Consider the following 21,042-nt stretch of genomic DNA (forward strand, 5'->3'; position numbering starts at 1 on the left):
GGAGATGACATAGGGTTGTATCCAAGTTCAACCAATGGAACAAATAGCATTAGCAGATGAAATTTCCTTTCCCTACCACAGCTCTCACACTGCCCACAGGTTTGTTCCAATGGCAAAGATTGAGACAGGGCTGAAAGGGGAGGGATATAGTAATTTGTTTATAAATAAAATAAAATAAAGCAAGTGAAACGCCATTCAGATACTGCTGAATTTAGCTCAGAATATGTCTGCAAGGGCATGTTCAAAGAACAATATTAAGCCCTGTCAGGCACACACCATTGACTGTGTGCAATTAAGTTGATTCTTTCTAGGGTTTTCTAGGTAGAGAATATTTAGAAGTGGTTTGCCATTATCTTCTACTGAGGATGGCCTGGGACTATGCAGCTTGCCCATGGCTACCCAGGCTTGCCCTTCTCCCAGGAAGCACAGTAGGAAATTGAATTTCCAACCTCTGGATCCACAGCCAGATACCTAAGTTACTACACTATCCAACCAGCTCTTGATTTTCTACTTACTTGAACACCAGTGAAGGTAACAGGGGGTGACTGCCAAGAGATGCTAAAGCCATTTCCATTGGGTGTGAACTTCGTGGAACCTGGGATGTTCACAGGAGCTGTGGCCTATTTTAAATAAACACAGTCAGTTTGGGAAGAATATTTCATCAGAATTATCTTTATAGTTGCCAGAATCCATACAAGTTCAATTTTGCCTGCTGTCCTATGTCTGCTTGGACATGGTTGGGTCATGCAACTGGCTGTCTGCTCAGTTGTGTGTTTGGGCACTGTGAAAGATGGCTGGCAGAAATGTGATAATTGACTGCACTTATGCACATGGTATTTCACCAGAAGATTTGGACCAGTGTCTCACACAAATGATTACAAGTCAGTGGTGGCATTGGAAAAAGATCATAATAAACTGCCATTCTACTTTTCATGTAGTTCTCTGAGGGATATGGCGAGGGCCTAAAAATACGGAAAGCAATTCCCAAAGGATTAATCTGCTACAGCGAAAACAACCAAGAATCCTACAGCATCTTAAAGAAGTGACAATATTATTACAGCCTAGACTTTCATGGAGTTTAGCTGATTTCACCAGATTTATTGAATGTTATGTGAAATAGAAAGTACACCCTCCTTGATTTTATGTATCAGGACATAATAAAAGTTATCTGGTCCTTAGCAGGTCTGAAAATTACAAAACGAAACCTCAGATGAACAACAACACATGTCATATTACATCATATCACAATTTGTTTTACATAAATAAAGCCAAAATTGAGAAGCCATGTGTGAAAAACTACGTATCCCCATTACTGCTTCCATAGGAATTAAAAGGTTAAGTAGCACCCAAGTATTGCTAACCAAATGCCCTCAAGTAATTGATCATCAGCAAGTGTGAGCAACTCTATAAAAGCTGAAGTTTTAGGGGTTTGCTGGTTTGGAGCATTCAGATGTGTTTTAACGCAATGCCAAGGAGGAAACACATCAGCAATTATTGTAGAGAAGTAATTGTTGCTCCCCAACAATCTGGAAAGGGTAAAGCCATTTCCAAACAGTTTAAATTCCATCATTCAACGGTATGGAAGATTATGCACAAGAGGAAAACATTCAGGACAGTTGCCAGTCTTCCCAGGAGATAAATTGCAAAAATCCAATATCTGACTCTACAGGCCTCAGTTAGCGTGTTAAATGTTAAAGTCCATGGCAGTACAATTAGAAAACGACTGAACAAGTAGAGTTGGTTTGGAAGGGTTGCCAGGAGAAAGCCTATTCTCTCTAAAAAGACCATGGTAGCATGGCTTAGGTTTGCAAAGTTGCATCTGGACAAACCACAAGATTTCTGGAACAATGTCCTTTGGACAGAGGGGACCAAAGTGAAGATGTCTGGCCATAATGCACAGTACTATGTTTGGTGAAAAACCAAACACAGCATAGAAGAACAAACACTTCACACCAACTGTCAAGCACGGTGGTGGAGGGTTGATCATTTGGGCTTGTTTTGCAGCCAAGAACCTGGGTGCCTTACAGTATTGACGTTGACTATGAACTCCTCTGTATACCAAAGTATTCTAGAGTCAAATGCCAGGCTATGTGTCTGATAGTTAAAGCTTGGCCGAAATTGGGTCATGCAACAGGACAATGATCCCAAGTACACCAGCACATCTACAACAGAATAGCTGCAATGGCCCAGTCAAAGTCCAGATGTCAACCCAATTGAGGAGGCAATGGGTGGCAGCGGCAGCAGCAAGAGGCACCTGAGTGCATGTGCCTGCTCCTTTGCCTCCATCTCCACCTCCTCCTCCTGCTGCTGCTGCTGCTGCCTCGACCACTGGAGGGGACAAGGTGGTGATGTGACCTCTGGAGGAGGCAATTCAGTGGTGGCAGCAGCAGTCAATGGGCAGCAGCAAGATGTGCCTGAGCGTGTGCGAGTGCTCCTTTGCCTCTGCCTCTTGCTGCTGCCGCCTCTGCCACCAGAGGGGACAAGGCAGCAACGTGAGCTGGAGGTGAGCCCCGGCAGTCGCACTGGAGGAGGCAATGGGCAGCGGGAGCAAGAGATGCCCAAGCATGCAGGGGGTGCTCCTTTGCCTTTGCCTCCTTCCGTGTATAAAACAATCCTCAATTTCTCCCCTAATTATTTTAGGAAAAAGTGTTGTTTTATACATGGAAAAATACGGTATATATACTGTACATGGGGCTGGGGCTAGAACTGTAATCAGCTAGTTGAGAGGAAACTGAATACACAAAGTACTAACAGGGACAGTTACATTATTTACACTGACCATTCACAATACCATTGTCATGGTGAAATTCATAATCCTAATCCTAACGTATAAAGCAAGATAATGGATTCTTATTGCATTGGATGTGTTCATTACCTTAGATTACCTAGTGCCAAGATGCTTGTGTTATCAAGAACAGTGCTTGATCAGCCAATATTAACAAGCTTTTCCTCACTGAGAACACAAAAGAGAAGGAGAGGACCCAAATGTAATCCTGAATCTCACTACTGCTGGTTCACGTGGGAGGAATACCGTGCTTCTCTGTTACATCTGAATGAGCCCAATCACTCTGATGTAGAAAAGATTTGTTACCTGGTAAGCATGGTCAGAGTGAACGAGGTAGAGGCTGGTAGGAGCTGAGCGGCTTAGAGGTGTCATCCCTTTAGCATCTGTTTTGGCACATGACAGCTCATTTTTGCTTGCATCTTGACATGGAAAAGAAGGAGGAGATGCTAGGGATGGAGAAACGGGAGATAAACTATTTAATCCATCCGCTACTGAATCAGTGTTGAGACGGATCTCTGTGTAGTAAAAATCTTCCTCTCCATCACTGTAGTCAGATTCTCCTACACGCCTAGATCAAGTGAAGACCAAGAAATTATTTGCAATGTCCTAAATTTATTAAAGTAAATTAGAACTCTTATTATTTGGATACATGCAAAAAATTACTTCTCTCTACATGTACTGAATGGTACAATCAACATGAACATTCTTTTAAATCTCGTAGTGCCTCTATGTATGTACATGTACTATATATGTGTGTGTGTGTATGAATGTATCTATGAAAAGCATGGAATAACAGGAAACCAGATTTTAATTATTACATCTGTAACCTGAAGGGGGCTTAAGTGGCAGAAATAATACTGTGTACACATAAAATCTGTATGCACAATTTAGACTTAATCAAAATAATCGTAATAATAATCTTAGAACTGCAGAGTTGGACTTCTGCACGTTGGACAAATATTGAGATAAAGCTTCTTTTCCCAACCATAGTGTCTGTTAAGCACAGACTATAGAGGCTCTGAATTTGTTTTTTTCAGGACCATGCCCAGATGTTCTCCTTAATTCTGTCACTGACTGTAGATCAATTTATTCTTTCAGCAAAACCAAGTACTACAGCTTTCCCTGGGTGACTGTAGATTATAGGCTACAGGTCAGAGACCCTATATCCAGATGAAAAGCTAGCAAATTAGTTCAAAGCCTTCAAACTGGTCTTATTCTAGCTGGAAACTTTCCTCTGTACAAGATGTTGGTTTATGACATGCGTGGAAGATTACAGCATGCCATCACAGAAGCACCCAAACTAGTTCAAAATGTTTGCCAATTGATTCTATTGATTGCATGGATGGGATTCAAGCCATTGTACTCTGGTTCAATCACTTAATTTCCATCTGTTTGCTAATCTGTTAATAATTTCAGATAAGAACTGAAACTCTGTTGCTTAGCAGAATAAGTTGTAACTAGAGTAGGCCCATTTTAACCAACAGGCCTACTATGATAGAATTGACTCACCAAATGCCCTCTAATTTAATGGGCATACTCTAGTGCAACTTACTATGCTAGGCAACAGGATTTCAGTCATTAACTTTTATTAACTGCAGTTTAATGTTCTATCTGAACAGCAGTTTGTTGAAACTATTTATTTCAAACAACCATAGTTAAGATTAAGATGAGATTGTTCAAGTATCTGGTTATGACACCAGAATTTTGATTCCCCACTGTGGCTCCTGAGAGAAGAGCCAACGTGTGTAGCCTTGGACAAGCTGCACCCCTCCAAAGCAGACCAGTAGAAGGGAATGGTAAATCACTTCTGAGTACCCAGTACCTAGAAAACCCTGGAAAGAATTGCCATTAAGTCGAAAAAGCCTTGATGACAAGCAATTATTATTACTAAAGTTATGAGAATGTGTCAGGATTGAACAAAACAAACCAAGATAGCTTTGTCAGGGCCACATAGGAGAAGATATGAAGGAGACAGAGCATGAGCAAAAAGCTTCCTGAAATTTCTTACTGTCACAATCAACCATAGTTTATTGTGGTTTCTGAACTAGCCTTGTTTGCCAGTCTTACTCAACTTGGAGAAGTTACCAATTATAAAACCTTGGACTGTAACTCTTAATTATGCCCCCCAGCAGGCCCTGATGAGATCTGTGCTTGGGTGAAGTGCAAAAGTCACTTGGCACAGAAAATAAACTCCTGCATATGTTTTAAATATATATCCTAATAAAAGTGGGAACTGTACCAATATCTACATTAACTTAAAGCCAGAAATAAAAAGACAGAAAAATATAGAATGGCACCAATATCCACATAATGTACTTAGGCTGAAATTAGTTAAATCTGTTAAGTTTGCTTCCAAGAAAATGATAGTAACTGGACATAAATGTTTTCATAGTTACATGGAATCATTCTCCTTACCCGAGATGAATGGTCCGGATGTGTTTTTGAATCCCAACAGCTGTGCTCAGCACTTTCCCACAGTTTTTCCAAAGGCATTTAAACATTACCTTCATGGAGTTCTATGAAATTAAAAAAGAAAATGTTAATTAATTTGTTCACACATTTGTTTGACTTCTGTGGATCATATATAAGGACATGTCCTGCTCTGCTAGAATTAATCCAACTTACAATTGTAAGTCTAAACAATTTTGGTCTAAACAGAGAGTAAGCCCCACTAAACACAATGGTTCAAATCTTCACTTTACCATGGAAACTTATTGGGGATGACAACAGTAGAAAAACTCCTTAAATAATTCACATAACTTGAAAACCTCATTAGGGTTGCCATAAGTCATATGCAACTTGATGGTACATAACATAACAATGCTTGGTTGATCTCCTAGTGCTCTGTAAGGAGTGTGCAGTCGTTTTGGTGCAAAACTCTTTAAAAATATACATAATTCATAGTTCACTTGCCCAGGTGTCTTCCTGGTTTCCTCTTAAGTGAAGACCGAAAAAGACAGAGATGCTAAACACAGTCCAAATTCAACACTATGTAACATTCATCAGCTAACACAGCAGCTAACCAAAGTCTTTTGCTATATTTGTACAAACGTAATGCTGGACAGCAAAAAGAAGCAATGAATATAGAACATTTCATGGTGGGTTTTTGTAATGTTCTGATGTAATGCTTGTGATGAGGGTATGTATATTGCACTGACTGCAGTCCGTATGGTTTGAGATTTTTTAAAAGTACTATAATTATTTCTTTAAGCATGAGACCATGTCCAGCCAAGTAGAAAAAGTATCTCTTAAAAAATTTATCATAGTACATCCTGATGACTTTGGCAAAAACATAGGATAATTAATAGTTGGGTTGACCAATTTATATATGTACTTCTAAAGGCCATTCTGTTCTTCAATTCACAAGTTTTATTGCTCACCAAAACTGTCAAGAATCGTAATACATTCTGAGCCATTTAAGCAGTAAGAATAAGCAGTACATACTATTAAATAGAATATTTTACTGATGGATGAGTTAGTGTCATTTTCACAAACTAAAACATTGTTCCTTCCTAAGCAGACAGTAAATTTCTTTTAGGAAAACATTGCCTGTAATACAAATAGTTATCACAAGTACAGATGGCAAGGACTGTCTTAAAAGAGGCTTTCCATGTATTTCTCTCACACAGGCTGGAAGATTATATGAAGCATACAAACATGCACATTATCCATTTTTCTCAAAGCTACTGTCCTGTGCATAGGCAAGTTTAATCAACAGCACAATGACTTTAAACCAACTAAAATTCATTCAATTGACTAATACCACAACACTGTTAACACAGAAGTAAATTGCATACTATTTAATGTGGTTTATTCCTGGATGAAAGTGCATGGCAACCAGCTGACCATGACATTAATTTTTAAGATGTAGAAAAAAGCCATAACTAGCATAGGATATAAATGTCTATATTATTTTACTAAGTTTTGAAAAAGGAGACTTAAATTCAACTTCATTGTGGAATCTCACATTATTACAACTTGTGAAGAAGGGCTACTTGGCAGTAGGAAACATGTGCCTTTCCTGATATTGCTGAATGGCTGTTGGCAAAATTAATTATAATCAAAAAATATCTGGAATTCCAATGGATGGGCGAGTAAGCTATATCTGTCTTTGTGACACCATCTCACGTGTAATTTCGGAAGATTAAATGTCCTATCATATCATACTAGCACAGCATGCTACTCACCTTCCTTTTTCTAGGAATGGGCTCATCAAAAAGGAGGCTGCTAGTTTCAGCTTCATCAATGCCATCGTCTGTTTGAGAGAGCAATCGAAATGGTTTGAAGCTGTCAGCAGAAAGAGGCGGTGATGGGGTGGATGGATTTGATTGGTCGCTTGGAGCACTCCAGCTCCAATACCCGCTGCTGCTGGTGCTGGAAGGCACGAATCCTCCTTCTTTCCAAGATCCATTTAAAGATTCTAGAAATTAGTGAGAGTATATATGTATATAGATTTTTTAAACACCCCCCCAAAACAGTCAAATATAAATTTAAGCATAACAGTACTGAATAAGCAGCCAAACTTCCAAACTTTAGAAAGAATATTTGGTAACCGTCCAGAAATTGTGGATCCATGAAGATTCCTGGGTTGACCATATTACAAACAGCAGAGAATAAAGAATAACAATACAGTGGTGCCTTGACTTACAAACGTCCCAACCTATGAACATTTTGAGTTATGAACAGCTCTGTTCACAAATATTTGCTTTGACTTGCGAACAGAGCTTTCACTTACAAACAAAAAAGCCGTAGGGAAGGCAGGAAATTTGAACTTTCAGTTAACCGTTGGCCAGCAAAGAGGCTACTTGTCTGCTACCTCGCTTGCCCCAGCGGCTAGAGACTGTGGATACGGAGAGAGACTTCAGACTGCCTACTGTACTGTATGGACTGTATTTTGGGTATTGTACCGTATGGACTGTATTGGGGGGGGCTTTTGTATTTTTATTTTTTGGGGATTTTTGATTTTTTAAAACAGAGAGACAGCTTGTTCTGGGTGAGTACACTATTTACTGTAAAGGGGCTTTGCAGCTTGGGGTTGGGCTAGGTGGGGGGGGTTATGTTCCTGTGCTGGCTGTTGGTTTTAAAATCAGAAAACTGTTTGCAAAGGTCTGTCTGGCTGTTGGCCTCTAAAATGCATTTTAGTCTTTTGGTTTTAAAATCAGAAAACTGTTTGCAAAGGTCTGTTTGGCTGTTGGCCTCTAAAATACATTTCAGTCTTTTGGCTGCTTGATTTAAAATGTGTTGTTGTAAAATGTGTGGGTTTAAAATGTGTTTTAGACTCCAAACTCTCTCTCCCCCCCCCCTTAACTTCTCTCTCTGTGTCTTTTCTCTTTTTGTGCTTAAAAGCACAAACCTTTGTCTGAGGGGTCTGTGTGCCCCAATGATGACCTTTTTCTTTCTTTCCTCTTTTCCCCATTGTTCCCTCCCTCCCTGGCCTTTTTTTAACCTAAGTTAATCTTAGGTTAAAGAAGAAAAATTCTCCCCCTAGTGGTAGAGGACGGATTAACTGGTTTTGCATTCGTTCCTATGGGAACTAATGCTTCGACTTACAAACTGTGCCTCAACATAAGAACAAAAAACAGCTGGAACGGATTAATCGGGTTTCAAAGCATTCCTATGGGAAATGCTGATTTGACTTATGAACATTTTGACTTACGAACATCTTCTGGGACGGATTAAGTTCATAAGTCAAGGCATCACTGTAGTTTATACAGTACATCAAGACTTGCCACTGGATAGGAAAGGAGTAAAATTTCTATTTGAACCTTCCTTGAGAAACAAGTTCTTCTTGGACACTGATGTTTATATTTTGTTATTTGGCCACAAGGCCTGGCTTATTTCTGCCTCCAGTCCTGATGTCTGACTTGCTCCTGGATGCTGCCTTTTGGCTTTTTCTTTGGTTCCCACTTGCTCTTCAGCTCCCTTCAGCAATTCTAATTATCTGTCCCAGATCTCTTGGCCTATGACTCCCTTATGTGAGACTGCTGTTCATAACTCAGCTTTGAACTTTTATCCTGGTTTCTAGCTCCCACCTGATCACTGCCAGAGAAGCAGAGGAGCTGATCACTGTACAGAAGAGCAATATCAACATAAATTATATAAACCAGTCAAATGTGAATTCACAAATGTGCCTTCAACAATTGACTACCTATAAATTTTAAGGCATGTCTATAGAATCATAGAATCACAGAGTTGGAAGAGACTACAGCGGCCATCGAGTCCAACAACCTGCCATGCAGGAACCCCATCAAAGCACTCCTGACATATGGCCACCCAGTCTCTGCTTAAAAACCTCCAAAGAAGGAGACTCCACCACACTCTGAGGCAGCACATTCCACTGCCGACCAGCTCTGACTGTCAGGAAGTTCTTCCTGAGATTCAGGAGGAATCTCTTTTCCCGTACAGTGGTGCCTCGACTTATGACCATAATCTGTTCCAGAAGTCGAACTGGTTGTAAGCCGAAGCACCATTTCACATAGGAATGCATTGAAACTCCATTAATCCAGCCAAAGAAAAAATCACACACACAAAAAATCACTGCAAGACTAACTGGAAATGTGATTAATCCCCTTTGGCAGAAGGGGGGGGAGAAAAGAAATCAAGCACGCAAGACCCATTGCAAATGCCACATTCGGAGCAGATTGGAAATTCACAGAGAACAGAGACAAGGTCAGAAATGCAAAGAAAACAAAGAAAAAAATCAAGGGAAGCAGAAATAGGGGGAAAAAAACCCCAAAAGCAACCAACCTCCCAAGACCCATTGGAAATGGGAGGGGAAAAAACCAACCAACAAACAACCCCCCAAGAACCATCACAGCACAGAAACATAATCCCACCAGCCTAAAACCATGCTGCAAAAACACCCAGAACATTCTTTAAAAAGCAGAAAACAGCACCTTACCTTACCTAACAGGCAACCCCAAACCTCCCTGCAAACACACACATGCTCACTGAGAAGCAGAAGCCAGGCAGTCCCTCCTCGATCACACTCACTCTAACCGTCGGGGTGAAAGAGCTACAAAGAAGCAGCCTCTTTCGCCACCTACAGTTAGCAATTTGAATTTCCCGCCTTTTTCCCCTGCCTTTTTCTGTTCGTAAGTCGAAGCTCCGGTCACAAGTAGAAGCAAAATTTTGCGATCGGAGCTGTTTGTAAGTCGAATTGATTGTAAGTAGGGACGGTTGTAAGTTGAGGCACTACTGTAGTTTGAAACCATTGCTCCTTGTCCTAGTGTTTGGAGCCGTGGAAATCCCTTCAAATATTTAAACATGTCTATCATGCCCCCTCTTAACCGTCTTTTTGTAAGGCTAAACATTCCCAGTTCCCTAAGCCGCTCCTCATAAGGACATGCCTTCCAGACGTTTGACCATTTTGGTCGCCGTCCTCTGGACACGTTCCACGTTGTCAACATCCTTCTTGAATTGAGGTGCCCAGAACTGGACACAATACTCCAGGTGAGGTCTGACCAAAGCAGAACAGAGTGGTACTATCACTTTCCTTGATCTAGACCAGTGGTTTTTAACCTCGGGTTACTCATGTGTTTTTGAACTGCAACTCCCAGAAATCGCAGTCAGCACAGCTGGTGGTGAAGGCTTCTGGGAGTTGCAGTCCAAAAACACCTGAGTAACCCAAGGTTAAGAACCACTGATCTAGACACTATACTCCTGTTAATGCAACCAAGAATTGCATTGGCTTTCTTGGCAGCTGCATCACACTGCTGACTCATGTTCAGTTTGTGGTCTACTAAGACTCCTAGATCCCTTTCACAGGTACTGTTGTCTAGCCAGGTGCCTTCCATCCTACATCTGTGCAGTTCATTTTTTTCTGCCTAGGTGGAGGACCTTACATTTCTTCCTGTTGAAATTCATTTTGTTAGTTTTGGCCCAGGACTCTAATCTGTCAAGGTCATGTTGAATTTTAATCCTGTCCTCTGGGGAATTAGCAACCCCACCCAATTTGGTATCATCTACTAATTTAATCAGTGTACTCTCTATTCTTTCATCCAAGTCATTGATAAAGATGCTGAATAGCACAGGGTCCAGAACAGAACCCTGAGGCACTCCACTAGTTACCTCTCTCCAGGATGAAGAGAAGCCATTGGTGAGCACCCTTTGGGTTCAGTCAGTCAACTAATTACAAATCCACCGAACAGTAGCACTGTCTAGCCCACATTTTACTAGCTTCCTTGAAAGAATATCATGGGGAACTTTGTCAAAGGCCTTACTGAAATCAGGATATGCTACATCCACAGCGTTCCCTTCATCTATCAAGCCTGTAACTCTATCAAAAAAACGATCATATTACAGTAGTCTGACATGACTTGTTTTTCAGGAACCCGTGTTGACTTTTAGTGATGACAGCATTGCTTTCTAAGTAATAACAAACTGTCTGTTTAATGATTTGCTCTAGAATTTCTCCAGGAATTGATGTCAGGCTGACTGTTCAATAATTATTTGGGTCTTCTCTTTTTTTCCTTTTTGAAGATAGGGACAAAATTTGCCCTCCTCCAGTCTGTGGGGACTTTTCCTGTTCTCTAAGAATTCTCAAATATTATTGCCAATGGTTCTGAAATTACTTCTGCCAGTTCTTTTAATATATTTGGATGTAATTCGTTTGGCCCTGGAGACTTGAATTCATTTAGAGTAGGCAGGTTTTCCTGTACTACGTCTCTACCTATTCTGTGCTGCATTTTCCCCACTACATCACCTGCTCTCTGCCCCTCAGGTTGAACACTATTTGCCTTTTTGAAGAAAACTGAGGCAAAGAAGTTGTTGAGAAGTTCACCCTTTTTCCTGTCCTCTGTTAGTAGCTGGCCATCTTCTCCATGCAGCGACCCTATCATTTCCTTGATTTTCCTTTTGCTGCGTGCATAACTAAAAAGCCTTTTTTTATTGTTTTTAATCTGTCTGGTAAGCCTGAGTTCATTCTGCACTTTTGCTTTTCTTACCTTCCCCCTACATATACTGGTTATTTGCTTGTATTCCTCTTTGGTGTTTTCCCCATTTTTCCATTTCTTGTACATGTTTTTTTTAACTCTTAGCTCAGTTGAAAGTCTTTAGTCAACCATTCTGGTTTTTTTTAGACATCTCCCATTTTTCCTTCTTATTGGAACAGTTTTAGTTTGTGCCTTTAGTATCTCCCTTTTAAGAAATTCCCATCCATCCTGAACTCCCTTCTCTTTCAGTATCTTTGTCCATGGAATTACAGCCAGTAATTCCCTATGTTTACTGAAATTGGCCTTCTTAAAGTTTAGAATGCGTGTCTGACTGCATTTGGCTTCCCCTTCCCACTGTGTAACAAATTCCAAGAAAGCACGGTCACTCACACCTAAGGATCCCACCATTTTGACCCCATTAACAAGGTCATCTCTGTTGGTTAAGGTCAGATTTAAAATAGCTGATCTCCTTGTTGCTTCTTCCACCTTCTGGACCATGAAATTGTCTGCACAGCAAGTGAGAAATTTGCTGGATCTTATGTTCTTGACTGCCAACATATATTGGGATAGTTGAAATCTCCCATTACTGCTGCATCTCTCCCTTTTGAATGTGTGGCCATCTGCTCCAGGAAGGTATCATCCAACTCCTCAGGCTGGCTTAGGGGTCTGTAGTACACCCCCACAATGACATCCCTCTTGTTTCTCTCCCCCTTAATTCTTATCCAGATACTCTCAACTTGGCTTCCTGGATTTACTTCACAAATATAAACATCCTTGACATATAAAGCTATTCCTCCTCCTTTCTTGCTAGGTCTGTCCCTCCGAAATAGTTTATACCCCCCAAAATAACTACTGGTAAACCTGATCAAGTGAGAATACCTACAGAAATATCTTTTGTCCCTGGGCAAAAGAATGAACTTTAGAACACTGCTAGTGGAGCTTCTATGGAAGTTTTATTGGCATTACTAGTCCAAAAGTGAGAACAAATTTAAATACCTCATAACATCCAACTAACAATTAAGCTAGAAGTATACCTTTAGTAGCAGCTCATACAAGCTACTTCTGTAAGATAAAGCAGATTTAAAACAATGGCACTACACAATAAACTCCTTATAAAATACAGCTGCACTTACAAGGATAGACTATCTAGTTCTTGTTCAAACTCTAAGGCATTATAAACAATTTGCTTCTTGTGTCTGCTAGTGCATTAATTTTGCTAGTTTCATTAATTTTTTATAAATATATGTATGCAGCATATCTCCTATCAACTTCTAAGTTGAGCAGTTTAAAAATGCTGTTTGTTCACAGAAGCCAAAAGAAAAACAAACAAACAAAAAATACCTTTCATTCAAATGAAATTTTCAGTCACTTAACTATGGCATTTCTGTGTTCTCTGGCTTTTCAGCTTCCCTTTACCTTTCCTACAAAAAAGATTTAAATTGGGAACAAATTTTTGAAAGAAGAGAACCTGATAGAATGAGGTTGAATGCAAAGTAAAACAGAACAATCACCCTCCCTATCCTCAGGTTTCTCATTCTCTGTCTTCTTGAAACAGGCGTATCAATTTGATTATATACTCTGTATGTTACACACGACTGCAAGCCTCAAGCCACTAATTATTTTTCTTTTAAACAGAAAAGCAACCTCAGAGGCTGCCCCTGGGAAAGAAAGAACAGCAAAGAGAAAAGGTTGCTTAACTCTTTCCCTCTCTGCCATTTGTTGGCTCAAAACTGATCCACCAGCTCATGTTGACTGGAAGATTCTGCCAGTTGTTGTCCAAAAGAGTAACTTTCCCATGCTCTGCTTCAGCTTCTGAGAAAGATATTTACGAAGCTATAGTCAACCATTTTCACTTCAGCAACAAACTATGCTGCTGCTGTCATCATATGCCATCGAGTCACTTCCAAATTATAGTAACACTATGAATAAGCTCTCTCCAAAATGTCCTGTCCTTAACAGCCCTGTTCTGCTCCTGTCAAGCCTGTGGCTTCCTTTAGGACAGTGGTTCCAAATCTTATTGTTGTTTAGTCATTAAATCATGTCCAACTCTTCGTGACCCCATGGACCAGAGCATGCCAGACCCTCCTGTCTTCCACTGCCTCCCAGAGTTTGGTCAAATTCATGTTGGTCGTTTCGATGACATAGTCCAACCATCTCGTCCAAATCTTGTGTCCCCAGATATTCTTGGGCTAAAACTTCCTGAAGCATTCACCACTAGCTGTGCTGGCTAGGATTTCTGGGAGTTGTAGACCAAAGTTGGGAAACACTGCTTTACAGAGTCAGTCCATCAAATTATAACTGGTTCTATAACAACATACAGTAATGGTTCAGAGAATCTATCTTTCAGGTTAATCTTAGCAGGGACAAGGATAACTGCTATGCTGAATTTTAATATATATATATATGATTATTTCAGTGCTTGTTGCAATTGCCCCCAATGAATATGGATACATCCTTACCATTGGGTCGGACAGGAGGGCTGCGAACCAAGGGGCTGGTGGATAAACTGGTTAGCACCATAGCTGCTGTGACTTTATCCATATCCAGTTCTTCTGAAGATTTTCTGAAACACAAAGTGGGGAAAAAGCAAACAAACAAAAAAGGAGACAATGTTACCAGACAGGGAAATAACAGTGCCACAGATAATTCTACTATCTAGATGCCTGTACAGGACAATTAACAATCTGGCCACTTGTATGCAATACATTCAGTGCCTATTGTAAATCAGTGTGCAATGGCTGCCCACAGTACCATGCAGTCTTCCTTCACCCCAAACACTATGTTTCTAGCTATTGAAACTGACTAAGGGCCTGTCCACATTGTGAAATTTGGTGCAATCCAGCTGGTGCTTAAAAGATACTTATCTTCAGTCCAATCTATTTTAACTCAAGTACTCATCTGCAAAATGGAACAAAGAGCTAATTTTGCATCTTTATGAATTTTCCCAAAAAGTTTGCATGCCTTACCTCTGTGGCAGAAAGAAACAGGATAGCTCTTAAGGAGAAGGATGTATCATTTCAAGTAGAAACACAAGTAGGCAAGGTCTCCCCACCCCCCACCCCCGTGACAAATAATGCTATCAAGGAACCATATATCACAACTACAGTATATGCCAGTGTGGACAGGCTCTATGATGAGCTAGCTGATAATGTGCATCTATAACCTACAGTATATCAAATGAAACAAAGTCCTTTCAAGGTGCTCTTCCTTGGATTAGAAACAGCTGTGTCTTGTTTTGCGATCATAAAAACAACAAAGTTAAGGACAGGGCCCAAGACAACAACAACAACAAAATCCATTTTAATTTTGTTAAAAACAGTGCACTCCCCAGGAATTCTAAGCAGATTAACAGTACATTACCACACGGAGAAAAGTTGATTGAGCAGGTAACACACCAAGTCCTCATTAGCATAAACTTACCAGCACGTATCAGTCCAACTATAAGATCTTCAAAAGATTCCTTAACTCAGGTTTTCAGGCGAGTTTCACAATCACAGTACAGTTGTATGGCAATCACCAAGAACATTCAGGGCAGTCAAGCACAGAATTAAGCATAAACAGAACTAGTTTTCTGTAACTCTGCATAGGTTCTGCCTCCTATATTTTAATAAAGAGGCGGAGGAAGGCTCCTGAATACTTAAGTCTTATGCCCCCTCTATGGTTCCACAAATGAATAATACAACCCACCATCAAGGCAAACTAGATGATAACACAAGGGATGTATGATTTACTACCAGACAAATTTGGGTTTGAAGTGAAATGCAGCAGCAAGAAGCTACACACGTGGCCAAGACTGTCTGTTGATTCCCTCTGTATTACCTAGTTTGGCCCTCATTTGGAGAGAAGATTAGACAGCAGGTTTATGCAAAAGTATGTGCTAAACTACTAGCTTCATTTTTTCTACTTTGCTGAAGGGTTGCAGCACCATGGATTTTTGTTGTTGTTGTTAACAAAAAACTTCTTAAATAACAAGCGCCTTTTAATTTCCCATGGAGCTAATTAGATAAAGTAGCCTGAAGGCAAACACAGCGCCCTTTAACATGGATTCAGCTAATAAATGATAATCATCTTAAGCATCAGGTACATGTGGAGTTATAATGTACCAAAGCTTCCATTCTCCCAAGGCCTGATAGTGTAAAACAGATACTGTACATGCATACATATATTACTCAGTGCAGCTCATTCATTTCAGAAGCTGTGCTTGGGAATGCACTAAGAATGCATTAGCTAAGGATGATGACTGTTGTCAATATATACTCTTCTCTACCACTGTCAGAATCATCACTTCTACACTAGATCATTCATACTGCAAACTCTGCTTATTTGTGTTTTAGCCAATCTCTTGGTTTTGCAAGAAAACACATAGTATAAAAATAAGCTGGCTGGATAGGTCAATGAATTATGTATCTGGAGTCAGAGGTTAGGTGTTCATTTCCCCACTGTGCTTCCTAGGGGAAGAGACAATCTGTGTAGCACTGGGAAAGTAGCAAGTCACTTCTGAGTACGCTGTATCTGGAAAATCTTGGGAAGATTTCCCATAAATTTGGATCAATTTTATAGCCTGTAATTATTAATTATTTTAAAATAACACCAGAAAATGGATACAGTCCGGACAGCAGACTGAACTGTACTCCAGTATTGGGGTTTCTGTGGGTCTGTCTTTGAAGAATGTTGAAAACTACCATTGGTTCAGAATAGGACTGCTAGGTAACTGATTCAAAACACACCACAACATTTGCCTTCACTGCCTTCCTGTCTCTGTGTGGGCATAATCCAAGAGTGCCACGTTTAATATTAAATGCTCTACAGAAAGCTGGACGGTTTTGGACCAGGGTGTCTAAAGGACCAAAGGATGATCTCCCACATATCTCTTCCATTTCAGAATTGTATGAGGTGCTCTTCACATCATTTGTGGTCTGGAAAAGGTTGGGTGGGCTGCTGTTTATTTTAATTGTTTTAGTTGCTAAATTGTTCTTACTATTTTGCTGTTTTAATTTGTGAAGAAATTTAAGTTTCATTTAAATATGATTATTCTTGTTTTCACTGGGAAGTCAATTGAGAATTTTCCATTAGGAAAAGGTAGATATAAATGTATGCTGGTTAAAGGAGCATTTACACACATTAGTTAGAACTAGGCCAGATAAAACTATTGTTTATTAACATAACAGCCTCTAAATAAACTATTAATTAAAAAATACGCGGTTGCAAAACAAGCTGAAATGTGAAAGCTGATCTAATTCAGTGGTAATATTCTTAACTCCCACTCTTCAAGCTATTATGTGTTAAGATCATTTATTCTACTTGCTCATAGTAAATACTGGCTTGTATCCTGTTAGGGAAATGCATAGTCTAACGCCCATTTCCTATATACAGCATTCTTCGTGATCTCCAACACACTGTTGCATAAGCTGTAGATTCCCCTGTGGAAAGCAGTGGGTCTTCTGCATGTACAAGGAAATACTGGATAAACATTTCATACAAATACGGGAAAGGATGGTTGTGTTAGTACGGATAAAAATGAAGATCATTCTGGCCTACTGCAAAGAGTAGAATATCAACACTTCACACATGTGTCTCTCAACATCATTGGGACTCCTATCAACTTCACTCCACATTGCCAGTGGTGAAGGATGATGCCAGCTACTACCCAACAACATCTGGAAGGCTGTGTGTTCTCACTGGCTGCCATACTGCTTACTGTGACAGAGTCTCAGGGACCTCCCTTCACTGAAAACCAGGCATTTCTATGGCCAGACAGTGAACTCGGGACCTCCTACTTGCAAAGCATGCATTGCAGACCTGAGCAATTATAGAAATGAGGGCTAGTAGAAACAAAATAAAATTATGTTAATAGATGAAATATATTCAGATCTGTGGGCTATGGAATTCAACATATGTTGGCACATACATCAGGTCTTTCAAATGAAGAATTCTGAAGGGCTCATTTACATGAGGCGTGTGGCTCAGACTGATGTGGGTTATAACTGATTATCTTTCCCTATAAATCAGAAACCACTTACTCCAAACTTCCATACCTGTTAGTCAGTTTTCCTTCAATGTAATCCAGATTCTCCTGATTTTAATTTCCACACCACCTCCCTCTTTCTCCTCCTCCTCATTCTGAAACACGTCAGAATGAATCAGGCCGAGGTGGGGACAACTCTTAAGCAAGGGAAAATAACCCTGAAGTGGAAGGGTTGTGGAAGGGACTGTAGTGGAGAGACTTCAGTAACATAATGTAGATCACTGGTTCTTAACCTTGGGTTACTCAGGAGTTTTGGACTGCAACTCCCAGAAGCCTTCACCACCAACTGTGCTGGCTGGGGTTTCTGGGAGTTGCAGTTCAAAAACATCCGAGTAACAAAGGTTAAGAACCACTGATGTAGATTCATTAATTGCATCCAGATTAACAGGCAATGGAACCAGCTTCTTGTTTTTTGTTGTTAATGTTAAATCATGTCCAACTCCAGGCCCTCCTGTCTTCCACTGCCTCCGAGAGTTGGGTCAAATTCATGTTGGTAGCTTCGATGACACTGTCCAACCATCTCGTCCTCTGTTGTCCCCTTCTCCTCCTGCCTTCACACTTTCCCAACATCAGCGTCTTTTCCAAGGAGTCTTCTCTTCTCATGAGATGGCCAAAGTATTGGAGCCTCAGCTTCAGGATCTGTCCTTCCAGTGAGCACTCAGGGTTGATTTCCTTTAGAATTGATAGGTTTGTTCTCCTTGCAGTCCAGGGGACTCTCAAGAGTCTCCTCCAGCACCACAATTCAAAGGCATCAATTCTTCGGCGGTCTGCTTTCTTTATGGTCCAGCTCTCACTTCCATACATCACGACAGGAAAAACCATAGCTTTGACTATTCGGACTTTTGTTGGCAAGGTGATGTCTCTGCTTTTTAAGATGCTGTCAAGGTTTGTCATTGCTTTCCTCCCAAGAAGCAGGCGTCTTTTAATTTTGTGGCTGCTGTCTCCATCTGCAGTGATCACGAAGCCCAGGAAAGTAAAATCTGTCACTGCCTCCATATCTTCCCCTTCTATTTCTCAGGAGGTGATGGGACCAGTGGCCATGATCTTAGATTTTTGATGTTGAGCTTCAGACCGTTTTTTGCACTCTCCTCTTTCACCCTCATTACAAGGTTCCTTAATTCTTCCTCACTTTCTGCCATCAGAGTGGTATCATCTGCATATCGGAGGTTGTTGATATTTCTTCCAGCAACCTTGATTCCGGCTTGGGATTCCTCCAGTCCAGCCTTTCACATGATGTATTCTGCATATAAGTTGAATAAGCAGGGAGACAATATACAGCCTTGTCGTTCTCCTTTCCTGATTTTGAATCAATCAGTTGTTCCATATCCAGTTCTAACTGTTGCTTCCTGTGCCACATATAGATTTCTCGAGAGATAAGGTGGTCAGGCACTCCCATTTCTTTAAAGACAAGAAACTACATAGTTTATTGTGGTCCACACAGTCAAAGGCTTTTGCGTAGTCAATGAAGTTGATGTTTTTCTGGAACTCCCTGGCTTTCTCCATAATCCAGCATATGTTAGCAATTTGGTTTCTAGTTCCTTTGCCCCTTAGAATTCCAGCTTTTACTTTTAGGAATTCTCAGTCCACATACTCCTGAATGAAGCCTGCCTTGTAGGAGTTTGAGTATAACCTTGCTAGTGTGTGAAATAAGTGCAATTTTATGGTAGTTGGAGCATTCTTTGGCACTGCCCTTCTTTGGGATTGGGATGTAAACTGATCTTTTCCAGTCCTCTGGCCACTGCTGAGTTTTCCAAACTTGTTGGCATATTGAGTGTAGCACCTTAACAGTGTCATTTTTTAAGATTTTAAATAGCTTGACTGGAATGCCATCACCTCCACTGACCTTGTTGTTAGCCATGCTTTCTAAGGCCCACTTGACTTCACTCTCCAGGATGTCTGTTTAAGGTCAGCAACCACACTATCTGGGTTGTCTGGGACATCCTGATCTTTCTGGTATAATACCTCTATATATTCTTGCCACCTCTTCTTGATGTCTTCTGCTTCTGTTAGGTGCCTCCCATTTCCGTCCTTTATCATGTCCATCTTTGCACAAAATGTTCCTTTAATGTCTCCTATTTTCTTTGAACAGATCTCTGGTTTTTCCCTTTCTATTATTTTCCTCTATATCTGGGCTAGTCAAATATACTCTAAATTTGTAGAAGAGCTGTAAATTTTACATGGCATAAGCCCACTTCATCAGGTACATAATCCATAGAAGTTTATGTCAGATAAAACTGGCTAGTTTTCATGAGCTGGCACATTTAAGTCAGTTAAAAACGTGGATGTTGATTAACAAAATTAACAACGTGGATGTTGATTAACAAAATTAGCAAAATTAACACACAAAAAAAGCCTGGAAGATCTATTGAAGAGAGACCAAGTGCATAAAGAGCTAGTGGACATAAATCAGATGCACAAAATGGTTTCAGAGGGCATGAAAGATGGCAGAATGCTGAGAGACACAGAAACACAAAGTGAAAAAAGAGAAATGAGAGAGGGAATTACTTAGAAAGATGAAAAAGGGGAAAACAAGAAGGGGCCCCTTAATGTTGAAAAACATGTATATATTTAACATCGGAAATTGTAAAAGGGTATATCCTTTATATTAAAATGGAGAATTAAATTGAAATAAGGGAGCCCTAATCAGGGTAAAGATGTAATACGGTGGGTTTTCATTTTAGGTAAACTAAACTAGATATAAAGCTGGGGCATGGATCTGGAACCACTTTCAATAAGAATGTTATTAGAAGACCTTGAGAATATTGTACACTATGAGAGTAATATTATGATAGTAGTCATATTACATACTAAAATATGTACATGAATGGTTTGAATGTCTGAAAGATGTCTGGAATTTGGGGGGACAACTGGGAAGACACTGAGATGTAAAAAACAAATAATTGTAAGCAAAGCATGTAACACGATGTTTGACAAGCACAAACCAATGTAGATAGATTGAAAAACTAATAAAATGTTAAAAAAGTGGATGTTTAGGCAGGCCTCCCCCCAGTTAATTCCTGACTCTTTCTCCTCTTCCCTCTAATAGATTTACTTTGTATGTTTCCCATCTTGCGGAATTATTTAATTTGTGTTATAATTTTCTTTTTTTATATATTTGTTATGTTTGTATGTTATAAGCTGCCTAGAGTGGTAGCAACGACCAGATAGGCGGGGTATAAATAGAATAAATAAATAAATAAATAAATAAATAAATAAATAAATAAATAAATAAATAAATAAATAAATAAATAAATAAATAAAAATTGACTTCTTTTTCTGCAAGAAACTGACAGGCCCAT

The 21,042-nt window shown here is 40.0% G+C and overlaps 1 protein-coding gene across 2 annotated transcripts in view; it reads right to left on the bottom strand.

Moving 5' to 3' along the window:
- The window catches only part of ZNF704 (zinc finger protein 704), a 62,126-nt gene that overhangs the window by 10,862 nt on the left and 30,222 nt on the right, over positions 1–21,042 (bottom strand). For both annotated transcript variants that reach the window (XM_072999067.2, XM_020787537.3), the window contains exons 3-7: positions 14,178–14,281; positions 6,973–7,205; positions 5,201–5,301; positions 3,092–3,353; positions 516–620 (exon numbers count right to left, since the gene is read on the bottom strand). In XM_072999067.2, the coding sequence (XP_072855168.2) occupies positions 516–620; positions 3,092–3,353; positions 5,201–5,301; positions 6,973–7,205; positions 14,178–14,281 (805 nt within the window). The remainder of the gene's footprint in view (positions 1–515; positions 621–3,091; positions 3,354–5,200; positions 5,302–6,972; positions 7,206–14,177; positions 14,282–21,042) is intronic.

The sequence above is a fragment of the Pogona vitticeps genome, chromosome 4 (genome assembly GCF_051106095.1).
Source record: "Pogona vitticeps strain Pit_001003342236 chromosome 4, PviZW2.1, whole genome shotgun sequence".
In the NCBI taxonomy this organism is placed as follows: Eukaryota; Metazoa; Chordata; class Lepidosauria; order Squamata; family Agamidae; genus Pogona; species Pogona vitticeps.